Genomic DNA, 26,620 nt, shown 5'->3' on the forward strand with positions numbered 1-26,620 from the left:
TTCATCAAATTTAAATGATAAGAATAAAAATGTTTATGTTATATCGTTTGTTCGTTTGTAAACCGTAATATTTATATATATACATTTACAATGAGAGCACGATATTGTGGTACTGGTACACTATTTATCGATCACATCACATGCTCATCAATTTCACCATCACTCAGATTTAAGTTCTTTCTAAAAATATGTCCAAATGAATAAGAACAAGACATGAAAAATGGTATAGTCTCGTGTATATTTACTTCTCTAATATGCGCGTAACAATGTTATATATGCTGTAAATTTCTTTTATGCATGTATATAGTAAAGCCCTCTTGCTAGTTTTCTTTAAGAGAGCTTTCAATGAAACAAAAGAGACATTTTAGATTTTAAAATTGATTGATCAGTGATAAAGTTCACTCACTTTTATTCCCTTGATCAAGAACAGGACAAATAATCCATTTTCAATACAATAATTTGGGGGAAACAATATTGGACAGCTTATATCTGGACAGAGTAAGATGGGTACAAACGTTATTTACTGATACTCATGCAAACAAAATAAAGAAAAAGGAAAAAAAAAAAATAGCTAAGACAAGAATAACCCATGGAAATGTTATGGGGTACACCAATAGATATATACGCACATTTATTTGTTTATATATATATATATATATATATCAAGAATAAGGAAGTTAATGAGATGATGATGTCTGAGATATGGAGCAATGTGCCAATTGATGATTGAAATAAGAAACACAAGTAAGTTATGGCTTTTATTACCAATGTAGCCCAATTCACCCTCCCTATGTAGACAACCTTCTTCTTGTTCTTTGCATAGGAAACATTTCTTCTATTTTTTATTCCCCTATTCTCATTTTAACCTTTTTATAGTTTTACTAGAAAACACTTCTTTACATTGCCCCATCTTCTTGTGTAACTAAGTTGTTCTAATTGCACTTGGTCTTATCACTCCACGTTTTATTGTGGTGTGAGACAGACAACGTGTGTATATAGAGTTTCGACAGATGATAATGTTTTAACGTTTCAAATCCTATTGGTGGGCAAAATGTTTTAAAAATCATTAGAAGTGGCTGTATGCCTGTATCTATTTCCAACTCTAACTTTGCTAGTTGATAACTTTAGAAGTGGCTGTATCTTGAACGCTATGAAAGATGACACCTCGAATGTTAACCAATATTATCAAAACTCTAAATTCACTAACTAACGTAAAAGTTAATCATCATTAATAAACATCTAGTCACATATTGTAGTTGGTTTATAAAGTATGGACTGATAACTTAACTTAAAATGTTCCACTTAAACAGAAATATTCTCCTAGATTCCATCGTTTCACCTATTAAATTCTGAAAGGATCTCCTCTTTGATTCCATCCTAAGGTAGAGTGTCCGAGAGCTTTTTTTAATTAGTCTTTTGGTATTTTCTTTAATTAGTTTTCGCTTAAAAACGGATAAGAAATACTCATAAAAATTCAAAGCCTATGGTATAACCCTATTGGAATTGTTGGCTTGGAATAGCAGTAACCCCCACATTCTTATACTTAATTAAACAGTTACAATATACAAATCATGTACTTTATTTGTTTATAATAGTATATGTTTAAGCGTGTGAATATTTAACGAAGAAAAATAAGATAGTTGCAATCCCAATATCTGAGTAGATGCTGCCCATTCCTTCTATGTAGGGGTTATAGAGATTACAAACACATAAGTAAGTTTATAAATTACTGTGTTTTATTATCTGCATGCTTGCATGCGCATTTTTTTTTTGTTCATCTCTAGTTTGCCTCCACATTCTTCTTGGGGTTTTCACTTCCGACCCAATTTTTATTTTATTATAGTAACCATGACGATGCAGTGATATCACAATTCCATTCGACAATACTTTATTCTGTTTAAATTGAAAGGTTATATATATGAAATTGGGTACATGAAGTCTTGTGAAACAAAGAAAAACAGAACTTCGAAAAGTGGATATATTTTTTTTTTGATAAAACAAAAAGTGGATATTTTTGAAGACCAAATTCTTCTTTTTAACACAAAAGGTTAATGTTTTTTCTTTAACCGGTTGTTATGATGTCAAAGTTTTAACGGAATTCTACATTACTTTAAAAAGACACTTTGGTTTTTGTTGTTGTTTCAAAGAAAGTACTAGTTGCCAGAGATGTAGTTCATTTTGTTTTAAAAAGGGGCTATAAGTTTCATTATAGAGTATCCTTAATGTTCTTGGAATGGTCAACATTCGTTTTAACATTTTTGAATTTACAAAAAAGAAAAGTAAAAAGGTCAGTTAAACTTAGAAAAGTTCCGAAAGCTGAAACTTTAGTTCAAAAGCCAGTTAAATTTTTAGGGTAACGTTGACCGTTTTATGATTACTTCAGTTAAAACTTTGAATTTATAACTATTCATTTCATATTTAAACGAATACTCAAATACGATTTTTGTGTAAGTAACTTTGTCAAAAAGCGAGAGTAAATTATATTACCGACAAAGAGGCACCAAGTTATTAGTATAATACAAGCTCATCTATTTATTATATGCATGTATTATTATTATATATATAGTACTGACGAAGCAGAAAAGTTTCCACACTTTCTATCTGACATGATATTTTTTTTTGTTAAAAGTATTCAATCCCGACAAATTGAATGTTTATTTTAATTTAATTGAATGTTAAGTAAGATGAAGAAGAAATTAAATATATTAGTATTAAATTTTCGTTTTTCAGTTTTAGCTTTAGTTAATAAAAAGCTGTTTATTTATTTATTTTACCAACCTGGAAAAATATATATTTAAACTAATATATAGCTTTGTATTGATATTAAAAAGTGAATTTATTCTTTCAGAAGGTAATCATAATTAATTAACGAATGAGGTATCTGTTATATATTACCTTTCTATCGGAAAATGCCTGTATGCTTATTATATATCCGGTCAATGATAATTACAAATCTTGACGATCTATCTATCATGAAAGTTGTCTACAAAACTTGTACTTTGTTTTATAATTAGAAAGATCAAGATTGATCCCTTATATACACGATTAAAAGGAGAACAAAAAATAGTTACTGAAATATCTAACGCTTATTCAGGTACTAAATTATTGGTTGGATCTTGTTAGATATTTGTATAGAAATATTACTAGTATTTTTGGCTTCTATATTATGGTGTGAATTTAAGATTAATCCTGTGTGTGATCTAGTTTGGTTTGGTGTATATAGGTTGAGGATATTGTTTGCTTCGTTAAAAGGTAAAACATGAACGGTTTACCGTGTGTGGTACACTCTAAACCAAATAACTTATTTTGGAGATTGAAATATTTCGGAAAATATGATACCTATTATTTTTTTACGTAGTTACTAGCTAGTTATGTTATATTGTTAAAACTTTAAAATCTTTTGAAAGGACATCCCACGTAAAATTCTGTAGGAGACTATGATTACACCCCGGGTAAAAATTCTTGAATGAACACGACGTCAAACTTAATGCAAAACCATCAAAAAAAGGTTGATATGATTCCGACAATATTTTTGAATTATGGCTTTTACAAAAAAAAAAAACATTTACCGCCTCGAACCGAAAATAGAATTCCTAACATTGTTTTTATCCCTACGGACCGACGCTAAATCCATAAATTAAGGAATTATAATGTTAAGAACAAAACAAAAAAACAAAAAGAGACAACAAAACAAGAAAGAAAAAGATGAACATGGATTTTAAATGGGTCAAAAGGGACCAGTCAAAGGTTAAGAAATGGACAAATCCGTTGTTTAGTAGTTATCATAAAGTGTCGGACAGTTAATACCGTTGCTTAAAAGTCAAATCTCTATCACATTTTTCACTTATCACACTAATTAATATAACAACTCAAATTACCCTCTCCTCTCATCAATCAAACCTAACAAAGAATCAGTCTAATCGTATTGATTGAAAGAGTCATACTCTTATTTAATTTATTGAAACTTCTTTTCTTTCTTGGGTCAACAGTTTAAAACATTTTGGTTTACGTAATGTATATATGTATAGTGAAGGGTATATTCTATAACATAATGAAGACAAAAGGAGAGATGAGCTAATTTGTAGGCAAGAAGAGTGGTAGACGTATGATGGAGAAGAAGCAAAGAGACATTCATATGTTTTTTTCTTTCTTTTGGAGAATTAAGTTTGTCCTTAGTTTTTTGGGGACATTATCTTACATTGATTTCAATTCCCTCAACCTTTCGGCTGTCTCTATACCCCATTTGTTTTTTTTACACATTTTTTTTTGTCTTTTTTTTTTTATCAAGTTCATATTGGGCGCCTACAATTCGAACTATTTAGTTCCTGTATACACATGTGAATCACACACATAGCTTTTCTTTTTCCTTAAAGAAACAGAATAAATGAATCACTTAGTTATATCTAAGTTTCAATTATAAATATTTTTTTTCTTTTTGAGAGATTGATCGTGTTATAAACTTATATATACGGCCAATCAAATAGTGTAAATATTGATTCCTAATATATATTGCATGCCGATCAAGTCCCCTTTCTGAAATATATAGTGCCTAGAAAAAACAAGGATTGAAATAGTTAATAAATACGTGGAGAATATGTTATTTCGGAAAAGAAATATCGACAAATAATTAGAAAAGCATGCATCGACATCAGTTTGCTACATAAATATGGTTGAAAATGTCTTGTAATATGATTCATAGGATTCACCAAAGGAGCAAACATGGAACATGTTCATGCCTAATGGAATGAGGTTCACAAGTCAAAGAGGGTCTACTTGCGCTGACCAGAGTTACAAAGCTGTGTGTGGCCCATAACTCACGGCTTGGCATATTCAAAACCCTAATATTACTTCATCTTTTCTTTTAGATATAAACATTTTACGAAATTCTCCATCACTCCTAATTATATAGTATAGTATATTAGTATATAGTGTATATATATATATATACCTAGTTGTTTTTTTAATTACATTATTACAAGTTGTCAATATTTTCCTTCAAACTATCGACGAGAAATATTCTTTATACTTTCAGAGATGTATCTATGTTATAAGAACCTCAAGGTATTTAATTTGCTAGCAGCAGTACTGGAGTTTTATTATTTCAAATAAATGGGGCAAACGTAAACTTATTTATTTTAGCTTATATAAGTCTTTTCGGATCAAGCTTAAGCAAATCTATATATCAAACACAAAGCTACAACACACAAAAGCTGACTACAAAACCATTTGCTTTCTTTTTGTTTGGGCTTTCGGCTTTGCTTTCTTGTTAGGCTTTCGTTTGTCATAGAGGTTCAACTCCTTTGTGCTTTCTGTTTTGCATGCTTCAATTTGAAAAAGAATTAAACTCCTATTAGTGTTTTATATATGTATAGTCCTCAGGGCCGCTTATGAGATAATTGTGATTCCATACGAAACACAAAACGAAGTCGAACCATAAATAAAACTGAAAACACAAAAAAAAAGAAAAAGTAAAAAGAATTAATTCAATGAAAAGAAACTGTTTGGCGTCACCTAAACCAAATTCATCTTCCTATTTTTATTATGTAGTTTGTCTATTACTTTTAACGACAGCTTTACTTTATTTACTACAATTTGCTAATAGTTTTACTGTTACAATTTAAAGGATCTCACTTTTGTTTGCCTTCTTGATTAATATGTTATGCAATAATTTCTTTTTTAACTTTCTATGATTCAAATGAGTAATATCTTTTAAGTGGAGCCCCATAAAGTAGGAATCCTACGTAAATGTTTCATGCTAAGGTGTCTAAGACACAAGGCCCCGATAGTCTATATATGATCATTGGGAGCTTTGTAAAAACTATCCTTTTAGCTGATTTAATAAAAGTAAACAATCTATATAACAAAGTTTATGCTTTGTTTAAACCAAAAAAAAAAAAAGAAAGTTTATGCTTTGTTGTAACTTGTAAGAGATTGTACTTATGGAACGAGATTGGGACAACATCAACGTTTTGTGGGTAGCATCATTACCAACAGAACTACGTACGTCTATCGGCAATGGAAAGCAAGTGATGCCCTTCATCATCATCATAATTCATAAACTGCTTCCAAAGTGTATATCTTTCACGTTTCTGCAACAACAAAAAAAATATTACACGTAGATATCTATATTTTGACGTCAAATTGTGAATATATGAAAATAAGACGTTTCGGATGCTTTACTTTAGCTTCTATCACAACAAAGAAGAAGGAGAAGACTCTGGATCAACAAGAAGTCTCTCAAACAAAGCTGTTCTCAAACGGGCCAACAAGCTGTGCAGCAGCCCATTATTAACCAAAAATAACATTACAACTTAAACTCAAAACCCTTTTTATTCGTATGTGCTACCTAAAAACTCATATATACTATCCTACTACATTAGCGATGTTTCATGAAACTTGAGTCATATAAACTCTGAATACCAAATTCATAGGACAGAGTGACAGACCAATTGAACTCATCAAATGCTCAATGGTCTACCACCTAAACTAAATGGACCAAATGCTAAAAAGCCTATCCTCTTAGTATATTCAACTACAATTACTCTCTATTCAAACTTAGGGATTTTTGTTATTTAAGTCCACACTACATTTAACATTTGGGCTATGTGAACCAATTGAGTTATTTGATCAGTTGATTGTGTTGACTTATCGGCTAAACGCAGGTATCAGTCTCTTTCCTTTTAAAGGAACGATAGACAAGCTGCAAACTCTGGAGATACTTTGTTCATTCCACCTCAAATTGTATTGGTTCGATTTTAGACATTGCTTGATTTTAGTATTTCATATTCATTTGCTCAGAGGATTGAAAAACAGAGAAGCATTAAGACGACCACAAAAAATAGAGAGAAAATTTGAACCAAAACCAAAGCGAAGCAGTCAATGGCAGCATTCAGACAGACAAAGAACACCGTCTCTCCGGTTTTATCTTAATTATATGTTTCTCAAAAAATTAAAAGACCCATTCCTTTACGACCTTCGTGCATCCAAAGGCAACAAACATAGGCGAAGCTAAGAGCTTAGTACCGTCTGAAACTGCCATCATCTCACAAATCCTCTCTGCTTCGAAGCACCTGTTACATTTCATAACTCAATATATCAGTCATCAAATAGTTAAAGGCAAAGAGCCCATCTATAAATACATTAGTGTTGAGTCATACCCTCCAGAATATGCGTTTTTGAGAATAGGAGGCCATAGATAAGGTGCTCAAAATTGGCGCCTTGGAGGCCTAGCCTCAGCTTCTGAGACTCTAATTTGTCTGCCATCCAAATCCTATAGAACACAGTAAAAGTATGTCAAGACTCAAAAACAGTTGTTAGATTTGATCACCTCTTGCTATATTGGTACAAGTAAGAGTAAAAGATACTTACAGCTCCATTCAAGGAATTGATGGCATTTTGGACCTCTTGAGAAGAGTTGTATGTCACAAACCCAAAACCCTTGGATCGACCACTGTCCCTGTCATAGATGACTCTAGCCTCAACAACCTTTCCTTGCTCCGCGAACAAACTCTCAAGAGCCATGTCGTCGACTCCCCAAGAAAGATTACCCACGTAAACACGGTTTCCTGAACCAGCATTAGAACCTCCTCCATATCCAGAACCTGAGCCTCCAAAGCTGCTTCTGGGACCTCTGGAGAAACCATCTTCCCTCTTTGGTGGAGGAGGTCCCGCGTTAACTCTCAATGGTCTACCATCCAACTCCTGCAGTTTCACATAAACAGGATTTAACTAAAGCAACAAAAAGTTTATGCAATGTGAACAACAACACAAAGGTTCAGGCTTTATCATTACATGTCACCTAAGAAAAAGTTTTCATTTTCAATACACTAACACAGCTTATCACAGGAATATAGAAGGAACTAATTAAACACATCAAGTAACACCAAAACACAAACTCATACCAAACAATAAAGGATAAAAACCCTCATAGAATTAATATCTTAATCCAACAATCGAAGATTAGAGTAAGGTAGAGAGAGTGAAGTATCTTCTTACATAGCCATTGAACTGCTGAGCAGCAGCCTCAACCTCAGAAACTGAAGACATAGTCACGAATCCAAAACCCCTGCTTCGTCCTGTTATTTTGTCATAGATAACCTACAAACAAACAAACAAATAACCAAAAAAACAATAAATCTCAAATAACAAAAATCAAACAAAGTTATCATCTTTGTCTAGTTCTCAGGATCTTACTGTAACCACACATTTGCAAACCCCTAAAAAGCACAGTTCTTTATTCACAAAAATTGGGTAATAAAAACCCTAAATCAAATTACCTCAACCATCTCAACATTCCCAGCACTCTCAAATAGCTGAGCGAGCTGAGCACTGTCAACGTTGAACGGAAGGTTACCAACAAAGAGTTTAAGGTCAGCAGAGAAAGATTGCTCCTGCTGGGGCGCCGCGGGCGCGTCGTCGTCAGCGAAACCATCTTCTTCGACCTCGAAGTCTGAGGAAACAGCGACGTTACGGACGAAGCGAGAAGAGCTGCTCCATTTGGCGGAGATGGAGACGGAAACGGACTCGGGATTGAGTTTAAAGGAAAGGGAAGGAGGTAAGAGAGAAGCGGAGGCTGGTCTAGAGACGCAGAAAGGAAGGGATTTAGGTTTGAAGGTTGAGAGAGCGAGAGAAGAAGCTGAAGCAGCCATTGGAACACTACTGAGAGGAAGAAGAAGAGATAAGGTTTTTTTTTTTTTTTTTTTTTTTTTTTTTTTAGGGGTTTTTGGGTGAAAGAAGGATTTGAGAGTGGAGATAAGATGCAGTGTCTTCGATATTTATGCGCAAAATGGAAAAAAAAAATATTTAGCTTTTTTGCATAAATATCTCAAATTATTTTTATTTTCTAAATTTTACCTCAAACTTATAAATTGTTGTCTAAATATCCTGATTTCTGCTTTATATTTCTCAAAATTCAGAAACATCTTTAATTTTTCTGGTTTTTCTTTAAAAGTTTAATAGTATATATTAGTTAAATATCCCAATTAGTATGCTTTTTGTAATTTTACTTTTCCAAATAATTTTTGTGAATATATTGTGCTTTTTTTCTCAGTTAAACTAGTTGTGTGTTTGGTTGTGGTTTAATTGGGACAGTCTCTCTACTAACTACTTGTCATAATATGAAGTTGTGATGATGGATGAGATGAGATCTGGACCGTTGAATTTTGGATGGACAGTGGAGATGGCACGTCTCGTGCTAAGGGCAAACAAAAAAATCTATGAGAAGATAAGATATTTTTTACTAAAAGCCAATGGAAGATGCAACACAACTCCTTGTTCCAGCACGGATCTTTCAACTTGTTCCAGAGATAAAGAAATGAAAAGTGAAAAGTCTGTTTTACGTACTTTAACGACTTCAAAACGAAATAAAGATTCACAGTAGTTAAAAACTGTAAATCAGAAAACAAGACAGTTCCCTACCAAAAAGAACTGATTATACAAACGTCTCCTTCAAAACAAGTTTCAGAACAAAGGATTTATTTGGATAACAAAAGTTTGCAGTTCTTGAACTAACAAACGAAAGAAGAACTAAGAAAGAATCAATCACTTGTTTACGTTTCTATAAAGAAACAGTGTTTTGTTTCTTGATTTCTTGTCCCTTTTTGATCATTCTAGAAAGAACATCAGCTTGCTTTGTGTTCCCTTCCTGGTTCAAGCTCTTGATCAGTTCATCACAGCTCTTCCAATCTGTTGCACTTCCTTTCCCCATGATCTTACACAGAACCGAGTACGCATTCAGTGTCTTCCCAGCTCCTAAAAGCGCATCCAACACTTTGTCGTAGCTTGAAAACTCTAAGCTGAGATCCCTCTCCAACCCGAAATCTAACAGCTTCAATGCTGCAATCGTCTTTCCTTTCTCGCTCAGAACAGATAAGAGGCTGTCCAGATCAGCTGTGTGTCCGTTTTGGTTCAGAAGATCTATACGTCCGAGGGCTTCTTCTACGTGACCTCTCATTAACAGAGCTTCCAAGATCTTGGCAATCAAATCCATGTTTTCTTCGATGCCAACGTTTTTATCTATCATGATCATCATCACACGGCTTGCTGTCTGCACCCTACCATCTTCAAACAAACTCTCAATAACTGACCTGAAAAGTGATGAATCCGGGACATGCCCATCTTCGACCATGCTGTCCAGTGCGGTTTTCGCGTCTCCAGGCTCACCTTTGCTCATGTAGCTCTTGATGAGCAGCTCATATGCGTTTGATTCTCTAGGGACACCTCTCCTCGACATAATCTTCAGAATCTCGTAACTAGAATCCGGGTTTCCTTCTTTTGCATGCCCACGGATTAGATTGTTCAAGGCATCTTGGTCTTGAACACCTCTTTTCATCAGCTGCCTGAAAAGCACCTCTGCTTTCGACGTTTGGCCATTGTTGCACAAATACTCGATGATCCGGTTAAAAGCGCTGGGCTCCATTTCCAGAGTATCCTGATGCCTCAATATGACCTCTTTCTCAAGTAGCGTGTCTAAAAGCTTGATAGCACGATTGTATGCATTAGCCTTGCACTGATTCTCGATCAAGACACCGTAATGTCCTGCTTCTGCTGGAACATTCAGTGTAGCCATGGCTTTAAGCACCTCAGTAGCTGCTGCCATATCCCCAGCTTTGCTCTGAGCAACCAAAAGCTTAAGGAAGATCGAGTTATCTTTTGGAGCAATGTGTTTCGCCATCATATTCTTCAAAATATTCTTAGCCTCCACCATTTTCCCAGCATCACACAAACCTGGCAACAACGTCGAATACGTCGTAGCATTTGGCTCAATACCAGAAGATCTCATCTCCTCAAAGATTCTCAACCCATCATCAACTCGGTACACAGAAAGATATCCTTTAATCATCGTGGTGTAACTCACAACACTAGGCTCAATGTTATCCCCTTTCATCTCCACAAACAACTTCTCAGCCTCATCCATCTTCTTAAACCGGCAGTACCCATTAATCATAGTGTTATACGTAACAGCATCAGGCGAGATCCCTCGAGTTTTCATATCTTCAAAGAACCTCAACGCAGTCTCTAACCTCAAAGACAAAAAGAACCCCCACAGCATTAGATTGTAAGTGTGCCTAGTTGGCTCAACACCTTCACTTACCATCTTATTAAAATACCGTTTCGCCATCATATACCGACCACGCCTCAAAATCACCTTAAACAGAGTATTATAAGACTTAACCGTCCTCTCCACACCCAAATCTTTCATCTTCTGAAAGATCTTAACAGACTCTTGCACAATACCAGCTTTGCCGTAACTCTCAATGAGCACCACAAACATATCCTCATCCCAAGGAACACCCTTTTCAGGCATTTCCAGTATAATACACCGAGCATAGTTAACCTTGTGAACCTCACCCAACATCTTAATCATTTTCATATGCGTATCTCTATCATGACTAATCAAACCAGATCTCTCAGTCCACCGGAAAAACTGAAGAGCGTGCTCAAGTTTCTTAGCACCGTGCAAGACGTTATACACTAGAGAATGATCCCATTCAGGTACAAGATCTCGGATCGAGTTCTGTAAACGTGTCGTCCAAGCACGGTTATCCATCATTCTACATATTGTATCCTCTAGCTTTTCATGGTTTTGACGCTTACCTCGTTGGAACCTCTCCCTAATCGGCCTCGTCTCCGTTGAAGAACCCGGAGGATGGTTCTTCTTCGTCTCGGGGTTTGCGTCTGCGGTTTGGGTTTCTGGGTTTGCGTCTCCTGAAGTTTTGATGTCTTCGATTGAGCTGAAGAAACGGGAGAGCGAGAGGAATGAAGAGTTTGACGATCTGGGAAGTGAGAGATAAACCCTAGCTTTTGATTGATAGGGTTTAGATCTGGAAATGAAAGCCATTTCCTGTAATCTGAAATGGAGCCTTCGTGTATATGATCTTTGTGTTCCGAATTTCTGATAAATTTTCAATTCGACATGAAAGAGCTGAGTGAGAAAGAGCGAAGGAGAAGACAGTGAGAGAGTTTTAGTGATGGGTAGGGTTTAGGGGGGGGATCCGAGATCTTTCTCCGGGTCGGGTTGAACTTGAACCCGGTCCGTTTATTGTTATAATCAAGCCCGGTTCAGGTGTATTAATAGCATAGGCCCAAACCAATCTCTCTATTCATAGAACGAACTAGTTTTGAACTTCTTGTTGATCAATCATATGAAAGTGATCAAAATTTGAAATCATAAACCAATTTTTTAAGCTTTCGAGGAAAACAAGTAATTGAGATTCACTTTTTTTGGCAAAACTAGAAATGTATGTGTATACCGTTTGTATAAAGCTACTTCACCATGTTTTATTGTACAAAACATATATAAACAAATCAATCTCCTTCACTATGTTCATATTTTTTGATACATTGTGTTGTGACTTGTGAAGCAGAAGAGAAAGAGGAGAGATTTGATTCTATGGTAAGAAAAAGGATGCCACTTTTTTATTTTATAAACTATGTTTGTGGATTCTTTCAAGCGCAACACGCTTTTAAGATCTCTTGAATAGGTGGGTCATCTCCGGCTTCTTTGTCCTGAAATGTTCCCCAAATAAATAGTTTAGTTACAGTCATGAGCTTGGAAATTGGAGACTCGTCTTACATCAGTATTACATGACACGGTTGTAAAACACAAAATCCACAAAAAGAAGAAGAAGAAGATAACCTTGCGGATGTAAGAGATGTTATCTTTTCCAGGTCCAGCAACTAGGATTCCGCCTTGTTGCCTGCACGAGTTCTCGTGAGAACATTAATCAAACACATTGTTGATAAAGAAACTGGAAAGTTATCCGGAAGGAATGATTCAGACACTCTCTTAACCTACCAGCCGCCCCTTTCTACTGTATCTTTCATAAAGGAGAGTTTCCAGTCTTGGCGGTATCCTTCCATGTAAGACTCTATTATCTTCATAGCAGCCTATAACAATACCACAGCAGCTACTTAGACCACAAAGGCACATAACATTTTGGTTACCTAATAATTATGCTAAGTTAGGAAGTCACTTTACTTTGGGGGTAAATGTCACAGTAACCCCTGAAACAAACTCTAGCGCCTCGTATGATGCGTGGTTTGGATCTGCATAAACCTCTGAGAAACGAAATTGACTGAAAATTAGATGAGTAATTCTCATAAAATGCATTCACCTGTCTTTTTGAGTATCCAAAAGCTAATTGAGAATCAAAACAAACCTCCTTTGAAATTAGTCTGTTCCACAAAAGTATTAGCCTGCATAGATGATGGTTATAAACGTGAGAATCAACAGTTGAAAGCTGCTTACAGTAACTCTATATTCAAAAATATGTTAATTACCTGATCGATACTTCCTGGTCCGATCAGAACAAGAGCCACACCAGATGCATCCATCACATCCTAACACAATCTCAAATGTATCACTCACTCACTCACTCACTCAATGACTTCAATTTTTATAAATGACCAATCTTTTAGAAACCCAAAGATCAAGCTGTTACCTTCTTTTCTGCAAGATAAGCTGCTCGTTTCCGACAGAGCACGCATCTGAAATAAAAACATTAAACAAACCAAATCTTAGATAAGCAATTAAAAAACACCAAATTCATCAAAACCTAAATAAGAAATTCCAAAAAAAGATTAAACCAAACCCAAAATGACGAGCAAATGCAACAACAGCCTTCCTATCTTTCCATAAATCAGAAATCTGAACCTCATTTCCTCTCAAATCCAAGACTTTCACTTTATCTAACAAACCAGCAGTCTCTTTCCCAATCCCAGTTCCTGTTTCGATAAAATCGTTATTAACATAGTAAGAAATATAGAATCTTGACACTCAGTTTCATCTAAACACTTTAATAAAACTCACCTGAAGCGCCAGTAATGGCTGACACAACAACAGCCCTACGCCGTAGAGAGACACTACGAAAGTGAGATTTGACCGAGTAACCAGGAAGTACTGTTCTTAATCCATGAACCACCTTCAGCTTTGGCTGTAGAGTTATGGAATTGATCGCCGACGACGATGGTGACGATAGAGAAACCGCCATTGTTGCTTCCTTGAGAGAGCTGAAGAAAAAAAAAAAAAAAATCTCAATTAAATCGAATTTTCTCAGACCGTTGGTTAATCTCGTGGAGTTGGGTTAGCACACGTGTCCGACGACGTAAGCATGATCAGTTAGAAAAAGTCATATGCCACGTCGGATAAGTTTAGGGCAAAACGGGAAAAGAATCTAAAGAGCATATGCCACGTCGGATATGTTCGTGCGCGTTCTTCTTTAGGGTAAAAAAAAGCTCTCAAATCTCATCTCAAGCTCACACCAAGCCCAAGCCGCTGCTTCTATCTCTCTCTCTCTCTGCATTTTCTATATCTGCAATGGCGAGAATAGTGCGTGTGGCGAGATCCTCCTCCCTCTTTGGTTTCGGTAACAGATTCTACTCCACCGAAGCTAGCCACGCGTCGTCAACTCCTTCGCCGTTTCTTCACGGCGGCGGAGCTCGTAAGGTTGCTGCGAAAGATAGGAATGTTCAGTGGGTGTTTCTTGGGTGTCCTGGTGTTGGAAAAGGTACTTACGCTAGTAGACTTTCGACCCTTCTCGGTGTTCCTCATATCGCTACCGGTGATCTCGTCCGTGAGGCGCTAGCTTCTTCTGGACCTCTCTCCCAAAAGGTGCGACCTTTTTTTTTTTTTTTGCTTTCTCTTTTCTATTGCTGTGATTGAGTTGTGAGATGAAGATCTCTTCTATGTTCGAATTTGGATCCAAGTAGTCTGAAATTAACATCTTTTCATTGGATCTGAAGAATTTAATATATCTCGTTACAGATCTAGTGACCTAACTCCACTTTAAAGTGTTTCTGATTACATTTGATTAGCATCACAACGGATCTATTTGTATACATTAAAGTCAATGGCTTTGTTTTGTTTCTTTGTATTAGAGCTAAAGAATCACTTGTAATGATCATTTGGATGTTTCTGATGCAGCTATCGGAGATTGTGAACCAGGGGAAATTGGTGTCTGATGAGATTATAGTTGACTTATTGTCCAAGAGACTTGAGGCTGGTGAAGCCAAAGGTGAATCAGGGTTTATTCTTGATGGCTTTCCGAGGACCATGAGACAAGCTGTAAGTTATCATTGGACATTGGTTTTTACATCTTTAAATCATATTGAGCAAGTTTTGATTCTCAATCTCCATCAACGTTTCTAACATTGGATTGTCTTTTTGTTTCAGGAAATACTGGGAGATGTAACTGACATCGATTTGGTGGTGAATTTGAAGCTACCTGAGGAAGTTTTGGTTGAGAAATGCCTTGGGAGGAGAACCTGTAATCAATGTGGTAAAGGTTTTAATATCGCTCACATCAACTTAAAGGGTGAGAATGGAAGACCTGCTATTAGCATGGATCCGCTAATGCCTCCACCTAACTGTATGTCAAAGCTCATCACTCGAGCTGATGATACTGAAGAGGTTGTCAAAGCAAGGCTTCGTATATACAGCGAAACGGTAAGGCCCTTTATTGTTGTTCTGTTTCTAGTGTACGAATGTCTGACTTGATAAATTATTTAAGTGTTGATCAGTGTCTTTCTTTCTATATATATGCAGAGCCAGCCTCTTGAAGAATACTACCGTAACAAGGGAAAGCTAATGGAGTTTGACTTACCTGGAGGCATCCCGGAGTCTTGGCCAAGGCTATTAGAAGCCTTAAGGCTTGATGAGTACGAAGAGAAACAGTCTGCCGTGGCATAGTTCACAATCAAATCTCCCCGGTATTTAAATTCTTTGCATGTGGAAGACATATGCCTCATCAATTTTGTGTTGGAAATAAAAAGTAAGAAAAAGGAACACCTTTAGATTGTTTTTTACCTCAATAGAAATAATCATACACATTATTATCTTTCCACGAGCCCGTGATTTCGGCTCCATGAGAGAAATTTTCTGTATCCAATGATTGTTTGAGCTTGCTAGTTGATAATACAGGATTGTATCAATACATTTACACTACTTGTTATGTGCTTCGTGATCAATCTTTATGCTCTTGTGGTATGTTTTGTTGGCGAATGTGATGATATTGCGGCTGGCCGAGCTGGCTGGTTAACCAGCTCTTGACTGTCCTAGAATTGGCGGTGCGGGATAGAAATGTTCCTTACATCATCGAATCGATACTAATTAGTGGCACTTGTGTATTATATACTCTTTTTACTGTATTAGTGGCACTTGTGTATTATATACTCTTTTTACTTTTATGTGATCTCAAAACCTATCTTACGTTTTTCCGTTTGCTGCCCTTGTGATTCTTCTTCTACTGAACGGTGAAATAAGATTCAATTGAAAGGCTAAACCGGACGTAGCTAGTTGCAACTAAAATCACAGATCCAAACGTATAACTTTGTTCGATTGAATGGCTAAACCGGACATAACCCGTTGTAGCTAAAGGCCAAATCGCAATGACAATCACGTACTTCAATTGCCTTTGACTTTGTAATGCAAGACTTGCTAGCCAGGTTGATGTTCCAGTTGATTAATCAAAGCTGTGATAATTAGTTTTTAGAGTTTAGACACATACCAATCGGTTTAAAACTCTCATTTCACTGTAGGAGTCGAAAACTTGACAAACCAATTATTGTCAAGAACGAAATAATTGTATTAGTTTATAATTTCAAAACTTTGACGAATTGAATTCTAAATTTCCAATAGTAAAAATGACTAATGCAAAACCTTCGAGGAATCACAACAAGAAGATGAAGAAGTCGAGATGAGAGTTAATAGGAGAAGGAGATTTCTCCATAAAACTGAAACTGTGTACAAGTGTGTTTATACATACATTGATTAAGCTTCAACAATCTTCTTAACTAAGAACCTAACTAATTAGTTAGACAATTAATAAATATCAACTCTAATATATCCGTTGAAATGTCCAATATATTGTTGAATATTGCAAGCTAACAAAAGTAAAACAACGATAGGTAGTTTACATAAATATGTTTTTTAAATGATCATTGGGCAGTGGTATTTAATAATATTTTACTTTCAGTTCCATATACAAAGTTACAAACAGTAAGGTTGGTAAAAATACGAAAGGGGGAGAAGAACAACATGACCGTAATAAACCGGATTTAATTTGGTTCGGTTTAGTTTAAGATAAAAAATATAGGTTGGTATGGTTCTGTTCACGTGTTTGCTAGGAACAAAACAAGTTGGCGCGCGTGTCAACAACCAATATAAGACATTTTTTGGTCGCTGTGACTTGTCAACTAAAAAGCGAAACGATGGCGTTTCTATTCTGGCAACGTTTTCCAACTAACTTTCTAAACTCAACTAACGTTCAACGAGTGACGACCATCTTATTCTTTCTCACATCTCTCTCTCTCTTTCCTTTTCATGAGCTTCTTCATCATCAATATAGACTAAACGGACCTTGATCCATCCAAGAATTCCCTAAAGTGACACGTGTATACGTTACAGTGTCGGCCAAAGCTCAACGAACTCTCTCATCGTACGAAGGGTATATGAATATCATATTGCAATCATCGTGTAAACCGGATTCGGATATGCTTCTTGGATCCTAACTCTCTTGAAATAGGGTTTCCTCTCAAATCCTTTTCACAAGTTCAGTTTTTTTTCTTGGCATTCTCACCGTGAGTACTACTTACTACTTCGATTTCTCTCTCTTTTGGCGTTTCTGTTTTTTTTGTTTTGTTATGATTGTAGATTATATGGGCACATGTGTATCATCAAGTTTCTTTTCTTATCTTATTATTTGCAACTATTTTTAAAAGTTTTATAGATCGAGAGATTTTTTTTATGATTGGATTTGGGAATTGATGTTTCTTCAATCACTTTTGTTTGATCTTTGATCTTGCTCCATCTTTTCCTTTCCTAAATTGGGCAAATGAGTTTTGTCTTTTTAGTTATAGATTAACGAGTTGGTCATAACTTAGAATCATGAGAAATATCTCTTACAGAATGTGGAATACATGTTTTTGTTCAGGCTCATAGAAACGGTGCCTTTCTAGGATTTTTTGACTTTGGCACTGGTTAAGGTCGAGTAATGGAGGTGAAGGAGGGTGAAAGAGTGGTAATAGCAAAACCAGTGGCCTCAAGGCCTTCTTCAAGTACAAGCTTCAGGAATTTCACTGAGCTTCTCACTAATTCAGTTACCGTATCTCCTCAATCTAATTGCCATGACATTGTAGACGCTGCTATAAGACCAAAGACTTTGAGGTTCAACCAGCCAGTTGCAGCTTCGGTCTCATGTCCACGGGTATCGATCTCGAGTTGTCTCTTTAATTCTTGGCATTGCTATCTTCTTTCTGAATCTTCTGCATTGTGGTCTTGACTCAACACTCTTTCTGATAATTCTAGGTCGAAGGAAACAGTAATGGAAAGTCTTGTGATGATTCAGATAGCAAAAGCTACGTTGTTTATAAACCGAAAGCAAAGCTTGTCTCCAAAGCAACCGTCTCTGCATTGGCTAATATGGTAAGTAGTTTCCAAAGCTAAAAGATCACTGACTACGGATATTTCCTAGTCGTTTTAACACTCTTTTGTTTTCTTTAGCTTCAGGGGAACATGCAGCAGACTTGGAGACAACCCGAAGCAGTAGCCTATGGGAAGATTGTGAGCCAAACTACATATCGAGCGGGTCCTAATTTAGTCCAGAAAGTTCCATCCTTTACGGAACCAGAGACATCTATTGGGGACAGATCTTCAGTGGATGGATACAACTGGAGGAAATACGGACAGAAGCAAGTTAAAGGGAGTGAGTGTCCGAGGAGTTATTACAAATGCACACATCCCAAATGTCCGGTGAAGAAGAAAGTAGAGAGATCAGTGGAAGGTCAAGTTTCAGAGATTGTGTATCAAGGTGAGCATAATCACTCAAAGCCGTCTTGTCCTCTTCCACGGCGCGCTTCATCAACAACCTCTTCAGGGTTTCAGAAACCACCAAAAGCGGTTGCTTCTGAAGGATCAATGGGACAAGACCCTACCAATAGTCTCTATTCTTCTCTTTGGAGCAATCAAAGCAATGAATCTTCTAAAACAGGAACAGAGGAGATGAATGAGGGTTGTGTTATTACACCATTCGAGTTTGCGGTTCCAAAATCGACAAATTCGAATGCCGGAACTTCGGATACTGGTTGCAGAAGTAGCCAGTGTGATGAAGGAAGCAACGGAGGAGAGCTTGATGATCCAAACAGAAACAAAAGAAGGTAAGACTAGGGCTTGTTTCAAACTCTAGTTTACACGTTTGTGTTGTTAGCATTTCTTGTATTGACTTTGTATTTTGACGACAGGAAGAACGAGAAGCAATCGAGTGAAGCAGGAGTATCGCAAGGCTCGGTGGAATCAGACAGTCTTGAAGATGGATTCAGGTGGAGGAAGTACGGACAAAAAGTGGTGGGAGGCAATGCGTATCCAAGAAGTTATTACAGATGCACGAGTGCTAATTGCAGAGCAAGAAAACATGTTGAGAGAGCGAGTGATGATCCTAGAGCTTTCATTACAACCTACGAGGGTAAACATAATCATCATTTGCTCTTGAACCCTCCAACTTCCTCCTCTACTCTTCCTTTTAACTCTCCACAGCTTTCTAAGTAAGACATTTTGATGCATTCATGCTTTCTCTTTTTTTCTATTTCTTTTTAAGTTAAGAAATAGAAAAAAAGAGAAAGCAAATTGGTATACACAATCACCATTTTCTCTTTTACCCATTTAGCTTCCCACAACTTTCTAAGCAATCCATTTAATCCCATTCATGTATTTTTCTTCGATCTTTATACCACAGTAGTTAATTAATCGTGTGAATCTATTTTTATTTACATTAAGATTGTAAGGATAAGAAGACTGATGTTATTTTAACAAAACCAAAAAAAAAAAAAAAAAGTTACATTTTAGGTGTCCTCATGATAGAATCAAGAAATTGGTATTGTAACTTCCTACATGGATGGTGGGTTGATTGGACTCGAGAAATTTGGTTTCAGAGTACCATTTCCTTTTTTCCCTCTCTTTGTTAAACATAATGCACTTTCGACTGATATGCCTCACTTACATTAGTGGTTTATCGAATCCACTAAATCCCCTAACGTTGGTATCGTACTTCTTATCCAAGAAATAAAAGATAAACTCATAAGCTTAATGAGCTATAACCTATCTGCTGCTAGATGAGTATATTTTTGCGGTCTGAACTGAAGGGATACATAAACTAATACTGAGATCATACCTGGTAGATGGGGATTGAAAAGGTCGGCCATGTCTCGATATTAAGAAGCCCCTCTGCGTCACTTGAGTATGATTCGTAACATTCTCATAGTCATGCACGCATATTTAAACATGATTGGCACCATCCAGGAATGTCACATAAATTAGTGTCAGTCTGTCATATGGAATGATTGCCAAACTAGTCAAGCAGCAACACTAAGCAGTGTTTAGTTGGGTCCTTAAAGATTCGAAATATTAGCCGAGTCTCAAAAGATATTTTCTTGGGTTGGAAGTTGGAACACAATTGCACCATCATTTACATTTTCTATTTGAAGAATAGCTGCAAATTGGAAACTATAATTCTTGAAGATGGGTACCATATATCAAACAATCATAATTTATAGAACTTTTAAATCAGAAATATATAGATGAAATAGTTTTAAATATGAAAATGTTTGATTGATCAAGATCCCAAGTCGATTCAAGCGTCAAAACTTCATTAAAGATAGAGAGATCATCTGAAACATATCCAAAGCTAATGGAAACAGCACAAAAACTCTTTGATATAATGCAAACATAAAGGAAAGGACGATCCCTTAACGATTGGCCTTGGCAACCCTCTCAATCTCATCTTTCTTCTTGATGGCATAGCTGCAAGAGAAGAGAAGAGCAGATACTATTATTAGCTTCTAACCGATACAAATGCAAAGACATGAAGAAAGACACAATGTAGATGAGTGTGTATTTATTTACCTGTTGGAAGATCCCTTGCCAGCATTGATGAGTTCATCAGCAAGGCACTCAGCAATTGTCTTGATGTTTCTAAAGGCAGCTTCACGTGCACCAGTGGTGAGCAGGAAGATCGCTTGGTTGACACGTCTTAGAGGAGAGATATCAACAGCCTGTCTCCTAACCACACCAGCAGATCCAATCCTGGTAGCATCCTCACGAGGACCACTGGTTCACACAAAGAAAACAAACATCATGAGAAAAAAAAACGTTCATAGAAGAAGCACGCACGCACGCAAGAAAACAACAGGTTGTTTCGATAGCACAATCTTAAAATTACCTGTTAACAATGGCATCAATGATAATTTGAATCGGGTTGGCGTCAGTCAAGAGGTGGATGATCTCCATAGCATGCTTGACGATCCTAACAGCCATCAACTTCTTACCGTTGTTCCTTCCGTGCATCATGAGAGAGTTTGTAAGCCTCTCAACAATTGGGCATTGAGCCTTTCTGAACCTCTTGACAGAGTATCTTCCAGCAGTGTGGGGAACAAAGGTTGCGTGTTTCGCTGACTGAACACCAATGTAGTCAACAAGACTTATGTCTTTAACCTACACATCCACAGATAACACAGATCGAAACAACAAAATTATCAGCCTCAATCTTTTGCAACACACACACAAACAAAAAACATGACCTTTGAAGTCAATTTAGAGATCCAAACTATAAAAAGCCCTAATATATAATTAAAAAAATAACATCCCAAGAGCCAAATAAGTGTTATTAGCTATAGCGAAACAATTTGAACTAACTCAAACAATGAAGCCAATGTAAAGTACTCATATCAGAGCAGAGCAATCATTTCAATTTCTAGCACATTTCAAGAGATAAGATTCATTAACAAGGCTAGATTACAGCTAAATCTAGATTATAGAAAAAACTGCAAACGAGTAGATCGATTGGAACAGAACCAAAAGAGTAGCAGCACAATCTACGAGTTGTTGTTACACACACTCTACAGAGTTTAAAGAGAGAGAGAGAGAGAGAGAGAGAGAGAGAGAGAGAGAGAGAGATGAGGAAAATTACATCAAGATCATCAAAGCTCCAACGGTTGAAGAGCTTGACCTCGTTGGTAAGCTGTTGTTGAATCTCAGTGTCGATTTCTACGGCGGCGGCCATGACTGGGAGTGAGGATGGAGAAGGAGGAGAGAAGTAGGGATCTTTTTAAGCCGCGGCTTGAAGAAGAAGAGGAAGCTCCGCACACTAATGAAGAAACCCTAGAAACGAGTGAGGTAGGAAGTAATGTTCTGTTTATAAAATGGGTTTTATTGGGCCTTGATGTGTTATAATATTGGGCTATTGGGCTTTGTCTTACTTAAGCTTTTTTTTTACCTACAGATTTAGATTAGAAGATTAGTTTTGATGCTAAGTTAGATGGAGATGTTAAGCCTAACTAAAATATATAAATATAAATGTTTATATATATATATATATATATCTATAAGAATAGAAATCTGGAATGTCAAAATAGAATTGTGTTAAGATTCCGACTAGTTTAGGTTTATCTAATTATACTACAGTTTAAAAGCTCCTTTTTGCTAATTTAATCCTGGACAGTTTTATTCTTAATCATCCATCATCATAACGTTGGATTGAATAAGTTCTCAAAATGTCCACCTACCTGATTTATTAAGTAAAAAAAAAATACTATTATTCTTAGATACGAACAATACATTCTTCTTCTTTTTAATGATGACCATCCATACAAAGTATCATCATCTTTTGCTTTGTCTCACCATCCATCATATCTTATTAGCACTAAAACGCAAAAGATGATGATACTTTGCTAATAAGATATGATGGATGGTGAACCCTCCAATATATCTTTATTACTATCGAGAGCAAAAAAAACGCATCAATTAAGCCATATATATTGGCTTTGACGTGCGTCTTTAGTGACTTTTAATTATTACAAAGGAGCGTATAATTAGCGGCAAGCCAATAAGCATGAGGTTTATGATACTGCCTAACTATTAACTTTTAACTGTAAAACTTGTTTTATTTTGTCAAATCCGTGCGCCCACTCACAGAGACTAGCTAGCTGAGAAAGACACTTTGATAGTTCTCTTTTTTTTTTTTCCTATAGAGTCAACAAATACTGTCTATCCAAAGGAAACTAGAATTTGATAACAATTACAAAAGAAACACATCATATACCTTTAAGTCTTAGACTAATCCGCCCGGTCACATCTCACTTACCTTTAGGTGTAAATTGTAATATAAATTATCTATTTTCTATCTGTTTAATAGTGTTGCTTCTGCTTATTAAAAATGGTGGGTACACAATATAATAGTAATAATTATTATTTTTTAACTCGATTTCTTTTTTTTTTAGTCGGCTACAAATCGAATTTGTTCATTGTTGTTATACAAATCTTTAAAAGAAAGAAAAAAAAACACAATTACTGTATGTTGTGTTGAATTTCGATAGTTAGAATGTTACAATCCTTTTACCTTCCACCACCTAACAGTTTGAAACATATTTTCCATATTCGTATATTATAGTATACACGTACATAAGAAGAATGAGTCAAATGCGTATATCATATAATTGACTTGTGACTTGTGAGCATCTCACCAGAGAACTTTAGGGGCTCGTTGAGGCATCATGACTCAAATGGGTGGAGAAACAGAGCAAATGTCAATGAGAATGGAGCTTGCAGAGATTGGAATAAGCAACGGATCTTGTTCCAGGAGCAGCTCTTCAAGAAATGAGCTTGAACATGGTGTTGATGAGGCAGAGCATGCTCTGCAATGGGGTGAAATCCAGAGTTTGCCTACTTTTAAACGGCTGCGATCGTCTCTGGTGGACAACCATGCCGAGGCTGCGGAGAAAGGGAAAAAGGTCGTTGATGTCACCAAGCTTAAAGCCATGGAACGTCATCTAATGATTGAGAAGCTCATCAAACACATTGAGAATGATAATCTCAAGCTGCTCAACAAAATCAGAACAAGGATGGACAGGTGAAATATTATATATGATTGTGAATCTGCTTCTTGAAAGTATGAGACTTGAGCTTAAGAAATCTGCAGGGTCGGTGTGGAGTTTCCAAGCATAGAGGTGAGGTATGAGCATTTAGGTGTGGAAGCAGAATGTGAGGTCGTTGAAGGGAAGGCACTTCCAACTTTATGGAACTCCTTGAAGCGTGTTTTCTTAGTGAGTAATATATTCAAGAATGTAATGTGGAGTTTAACTTTTGTAGTGGCTGGGGTTGAATCCAATTCTAATCTTTTTTCTTCAGGACTTGATGAAGCTGAGTGGTATAAGAACACGTGAGGCCAAGATAAACTTACTTAACGATGTTAGCGGCATCATTAAACCCGGAAGGTTAGTTGCAGTCTTGCGAAAGGAACTTTCTTTTGATCCAAGTTATGAGCATTGTGTAATGCAATCAACTAATGTCTCTTCTTGATTCTCAAGGTTAACATTGTTGCTTGGTCCTCCTGGATGTGGAAAAACTACTTTTCTTAAAACCCTGTCTGGAAATTTGGAAAAGAATCTAAAGGTTACAGATCTTTTTTCTTCTTTCGAATGCTTATTTTGAATGCTTATGCTGCAGATGTGTGAACTCATGTCTCTTTTTTTCTCCTTTATCTTCTATAGATTTCTGGTGAAATATCTTACAATGGACACGGACTGAACGAAGTTGTTCCTCAGAAAACATCAGCGTATATAAGTCAACATGATCTTCATATTGCAGAGATGACTGTGAGGGAAACAATTGACTTCTCAGCTCGTTGTCAAGGTGTTGGTAGGCGAACAGGTAGATATTTTCATGCTCTTTTCGAAACAATCTCTAAACGGTTTTGGTGAAAGATATATTTCCTCTGCTGAAACAGATATCATGATGGAGCTCAGTAAAAGAGAAAAGGATGGTGGAATCATTCCTGACTCAGAAATAGATGCTTACATGAAGGTTCACTCTTGAGGCTTAAGTTGAAACTGATCTTTGAACTTGAGCTATTGGTTTTGATTCCTTTTGTATTCTCATTGTGCAGGCTATATCAGTTAAAGGAATTAAAAGAAGTGTCCAAACAGATTACATTTTGAAGGTAGTTCTTTTCTCTGATACTGTTCAGACTTCTAGTCCTCTAGATTAGCTTCTTAATTGTGTCTTGTATGAAATCTTCAGATCCTCGGGCTTGACATTTGTGCAGAAACATTGGTTGGAAATGCGATGAGAAGAGGCATATCCGGAGGGCAAAAGAAGCGTCTTACCACAGGTTAATAAGTTCATAACCAAGAATCCTCCAAAACAAGTCATCTTTTAGTTGGTATGGCATGTATTCTAAAAAAATCAGTGTTTAACAGCTGAGATGATGGTTGGTCCAACCAAAGCTCTGTTCATGGATGAAATAACAAACGGCTTAGACAGTTCCACGGCATTTCAGATTGTCAAGTCTCTTCAGCAACTAGCTCACATTACCAACGCAACTGTGTTTGTTTCCCTTCTACAACCTGCTCCAGAATCATATGACCTCTTTGACGATATTGTGCTGATGGCTGAAGGCAAAATTGTGTATCAAGGTCCACGCGACGAGGTATTAAAATTCTTCGAGGCATGTGAATTTCAATGCCCAGAAAGGAAAGGTGTTGCAGACTTTCTCCAGGAGGTAAAAATCCAAAAACTCTGTTCCTTGACATTGAAATTTTCTTTCCCATGGTCCTGACTTGTTTTTACTTTGCAGGTTATATCTAGGAAGGACCAAGGACAGTACTGGCTGCACCATGACTTACCCCATAGCTTTGTCTCAGTAGACACATTGTCAAAGAGATTCAAGGACTTAGAGATTGGAAGAAAAATTGAGGAAACCCTCTCTAAGCCATATGATAAATCAAAAACTCACAAAGATGCTCTTTCATTCAATGTGTATTCTCTTCCAAAGTGGGAGCTGTTCAAAGCATGCATCTCAAGAGAGTTTCTTCTCATGAAGAGAAACTATTTCGTCTACCTCTTCAAGACATTTCAGGTTAATTACATTCTTTCTTTCTGTAGATATCTCTCTCCTTTTGTCTTCTTTTTCTGAAGGATCCTTCTTGTTTTTGTTGCACAGCTTGTTATATCCGCAATCCTCACAATGACTGTGTTTATTCGAACACGTATGGACATAGATATCATTCATGGGAATTCTTACATGAGTTGCCTCTTTTTTGCAACTGTTGTTCTTCTGGTTGATGGTATTCCAGAGCTGTCTATGACTGTTCAACGCCTTTCCGTGTTCTACAAGCAGAAGCAACTTTGTTTCTATCCAGCTTGGGCTTATTCAATCCCTGCAACTGTATTAAAAGTCCCTCTATCCTTCATTGAATCTCTCGTTTGGACCTGCCTCACTTACTATGTCATCGGATACACTCCTGAAGCTTACCGGTGAGATTTTGCAATCCTCTCTTGCTTGTTCCCTGTTCTAGTCACAATCCAAGCCTGAGAATGACAGAAAAATGTAATGTATGATCTTTGATCGATGTTTCAGGTTCTTCCGACAGTTCATTCTACTCTTTGCTGTTCACTTCACATCGATTTCCATGTTCCGGTGTATAGCTGCAATATTTCAGACAGGAGTTGCTTCATTGGCAGCTGGTAGCTTTGTCATGTTACTTACCTTTGTATTCGCCGGTTTCGCCATCCCCTATAGTAAGATTTTTACTCTCTTTTTTTTTTTTTTTTTTTATCTTGTTCGAAAGTTCCCTT

At 36.5% G+C, this 26,620-nt stretch overlaps 7 protein-coding genes across 8 annotated transcripts in view; 3 read left to right on the plus strand and 4 right to left on the minus strand.

The window, feature by feature from the left end:
• On the minus strand, positions 6,767-8,697 carry LOC104782145 (RNA-binding protein CP29B, chloroplastic-like). Its single transcript, XM_010506997.2, has 5 exons — positions 8,277-8,697; positions 7,996-8,097; positions 7,369-7,701; positions 7,158-7,270; positions 6,767-7,070 (listed from the first exon to the last, which is right to left on the minus strand). The coding sequence occupies exons 1-4, from the start codon at positions 8,646-8,648 to the stop codon at positions 7,205-7,207; spliced, it is 873 nt and encodes a 290-aa protein (XP_010505299.1). The 5' UTR covers positions 8,649-8,697; the 3' UTR covers positions 6,767-7,070; positions 7,158-7,204.
• On the minus strand, positions 9,377-11,965 carry LOC104782146 (pentatricopeptide repeat-containing protein At2g37230-like). The gene has a single exon (XM_010506998.2). The coding sequence runs from the start codon at positions 11,837-11,839 to the stop codon at positions 9,557-9,559; it is 2,283 nt and encodes a 760-aa protein (XP_010505300.1). The 5' UTR covers positions 11,840-11,965; the 3' UTR covers positions 9,377-9,556.
• LOC104782147 (thioredoxin-like protein AAED1, chloroplastic) lies at positions 12,239-14,031 on the minus strand. The gene is made up of 9 exons (XM_010506999.2): positions 13,811-14,031; positions 13,593-13,725; positions 13,443-13,488; positions 13,282-13,341; positions 13,161-13,197; positions 12,980-13,059; positions 12,797-12,888; positions 12,638-12,698; positions 12,239-12,507 (listed from the first exon to the last, which is right to left on the minus strand). The coding sequence occupies exons 1-9, from the start codon at positions 13,989-13,991 to the stop codon at positions 12,448-12,450; spliced, it is 750 nt and encodes a 249-aa protein (XP_010505301.1). The 5' UTR covers positions 13,992-14,031; the 3' UTR covers positions 12,239-12,447.
• Positions 14,192-15,966, plus strand: LOC104782148 (adenylate kinase 1, chloroplastic-like). The gene is made up of 4 exons (XM_010507001.1): positions 14,192-14,611; positions 14,924-15,064; positions 15,173-15,445; positions 15,545-15,966. The coding sequence occupies exons 1-4, from the start codon at positions 14,318-14,320 to the stop codon at positions 15,686-15,688; spliced, it is 852 nt and encodes a 283-aa protein (XP_010505303.1). The 5' UTR covers positions 14,192-14,317; the 3' UTR covers positions 15,689-15,966.
• Positions 17,322-19,810, plus strand: LOC104782149 (WRKY transcription factor 44-like). Of its 2 annotated transcripts, none has more exons than XM_010507002.2 (5): positions 17,322-17,577; positions 17,931-18,203; positions 18,305-18,421; positions 18,500-19,152; positions 19,237-19,810. In XM_010507002.2, exons 2-5 carry the CDS (start codon positions 17,991-17,993, stop codon positions 19,538-19,540), a joined length of 1,287 nt encoding a protein of 428 aa, XP_010505304.1. In that variant the 5' UTR covers positions 17,322-17,577; positions 17,931-17,990; the 3' UTR covers positions 19,541-19,810. The 2 variants fall into 2 exon arrangements, with proteins under 2 accessions (XP_010505304.1, XP_010505305.1); XM_010507003.2 differs by having other exon boundaries at positions 18,506-19,152.
• LOC104782150 (40S ribosomal protein S5-1) lies at positions 20,564-22,159 on the minus strand. Its single transcript, XM_010507004.2, has 4 exons — positions 21,957-22,159; positions 21,210-21,481; positions 20,894-21,097; positions 20,564-20,791 (listed from the first exon to the last, which is right to left on the minus strand). Exons 1-4 carry the CDS (start codon positions 22,047-22,049, stop codon positions 20,737-20,739), a joined length of 624 nt encoding a protein of 207 aa, XP_010505306.1. The 5' UTR covers positions 22,050-22,159; the 3' UTR covers positions 20,564-20,736.
• The window catches only part of LOC104782152 (ABC transporter G family member 33-like), a 6,929-nt gene continuing 3,766 nt past the window's right edge, over positions 23,458-26,620 (plus strand). The window contains exons 1-12 of the mRNA XM_010507007.2: positions 23,458-23,894; positions 23,964-24,087; positions 24,173-24,258; positions 24,352-24,436; positions 24,535-24,694; positions 24,771-24,847; positions 24,930-24,983; positions 25,064-25,154; positions 25,243-25,544; positions 25,620-25,901; positions 25,986-26,299; positions 26,403-26,606. Coding sequence (XP_010505309.1) covers positions 23,539-23,894; positions 23,964-24,087; positions 24,173-24,258; positions 24,352-24,436; positions 24,535-24,694; positions 24,771-24,847; positions 24,930-24,983; positions 25,064-25,154; positions 25,243-25,544; positions 25,620-25,901; positions 25,986-26,299; positions 26,403-26,606 — 2,135 coding nt within the window. The 5' untranslated portion in view covers positions 23,458-23,538. The remainder of the gene's footprint in view (positions 23,895-23,963; positions 24,088-24,172; positions 24,259-24,351; positions 24,437-24,534; positions 24,695-24,770; positions 24,848-24,929; positions 24,984-25,063; positions 25,155-25,242; positions 25,545-25,619; positions 25,902-25,985; positions 26,300-26,402; positions 26,607-26,620) is intronic.

This window comes from Camelina sativa, chromosome 4, assembly GCF_000633955.1.
Source record: "Camelina sativa cultivar DH55 chromosome 4, Cs, whole genome shotgun sequence".
Classification (NCBI taxonomy): domain Eukaryota; kingdom Viridiplantae; phylum Streptophyta; class Magnoliopsida; order Brassicales; family Brassicaceae; genus Camelina; species Camelina sativa.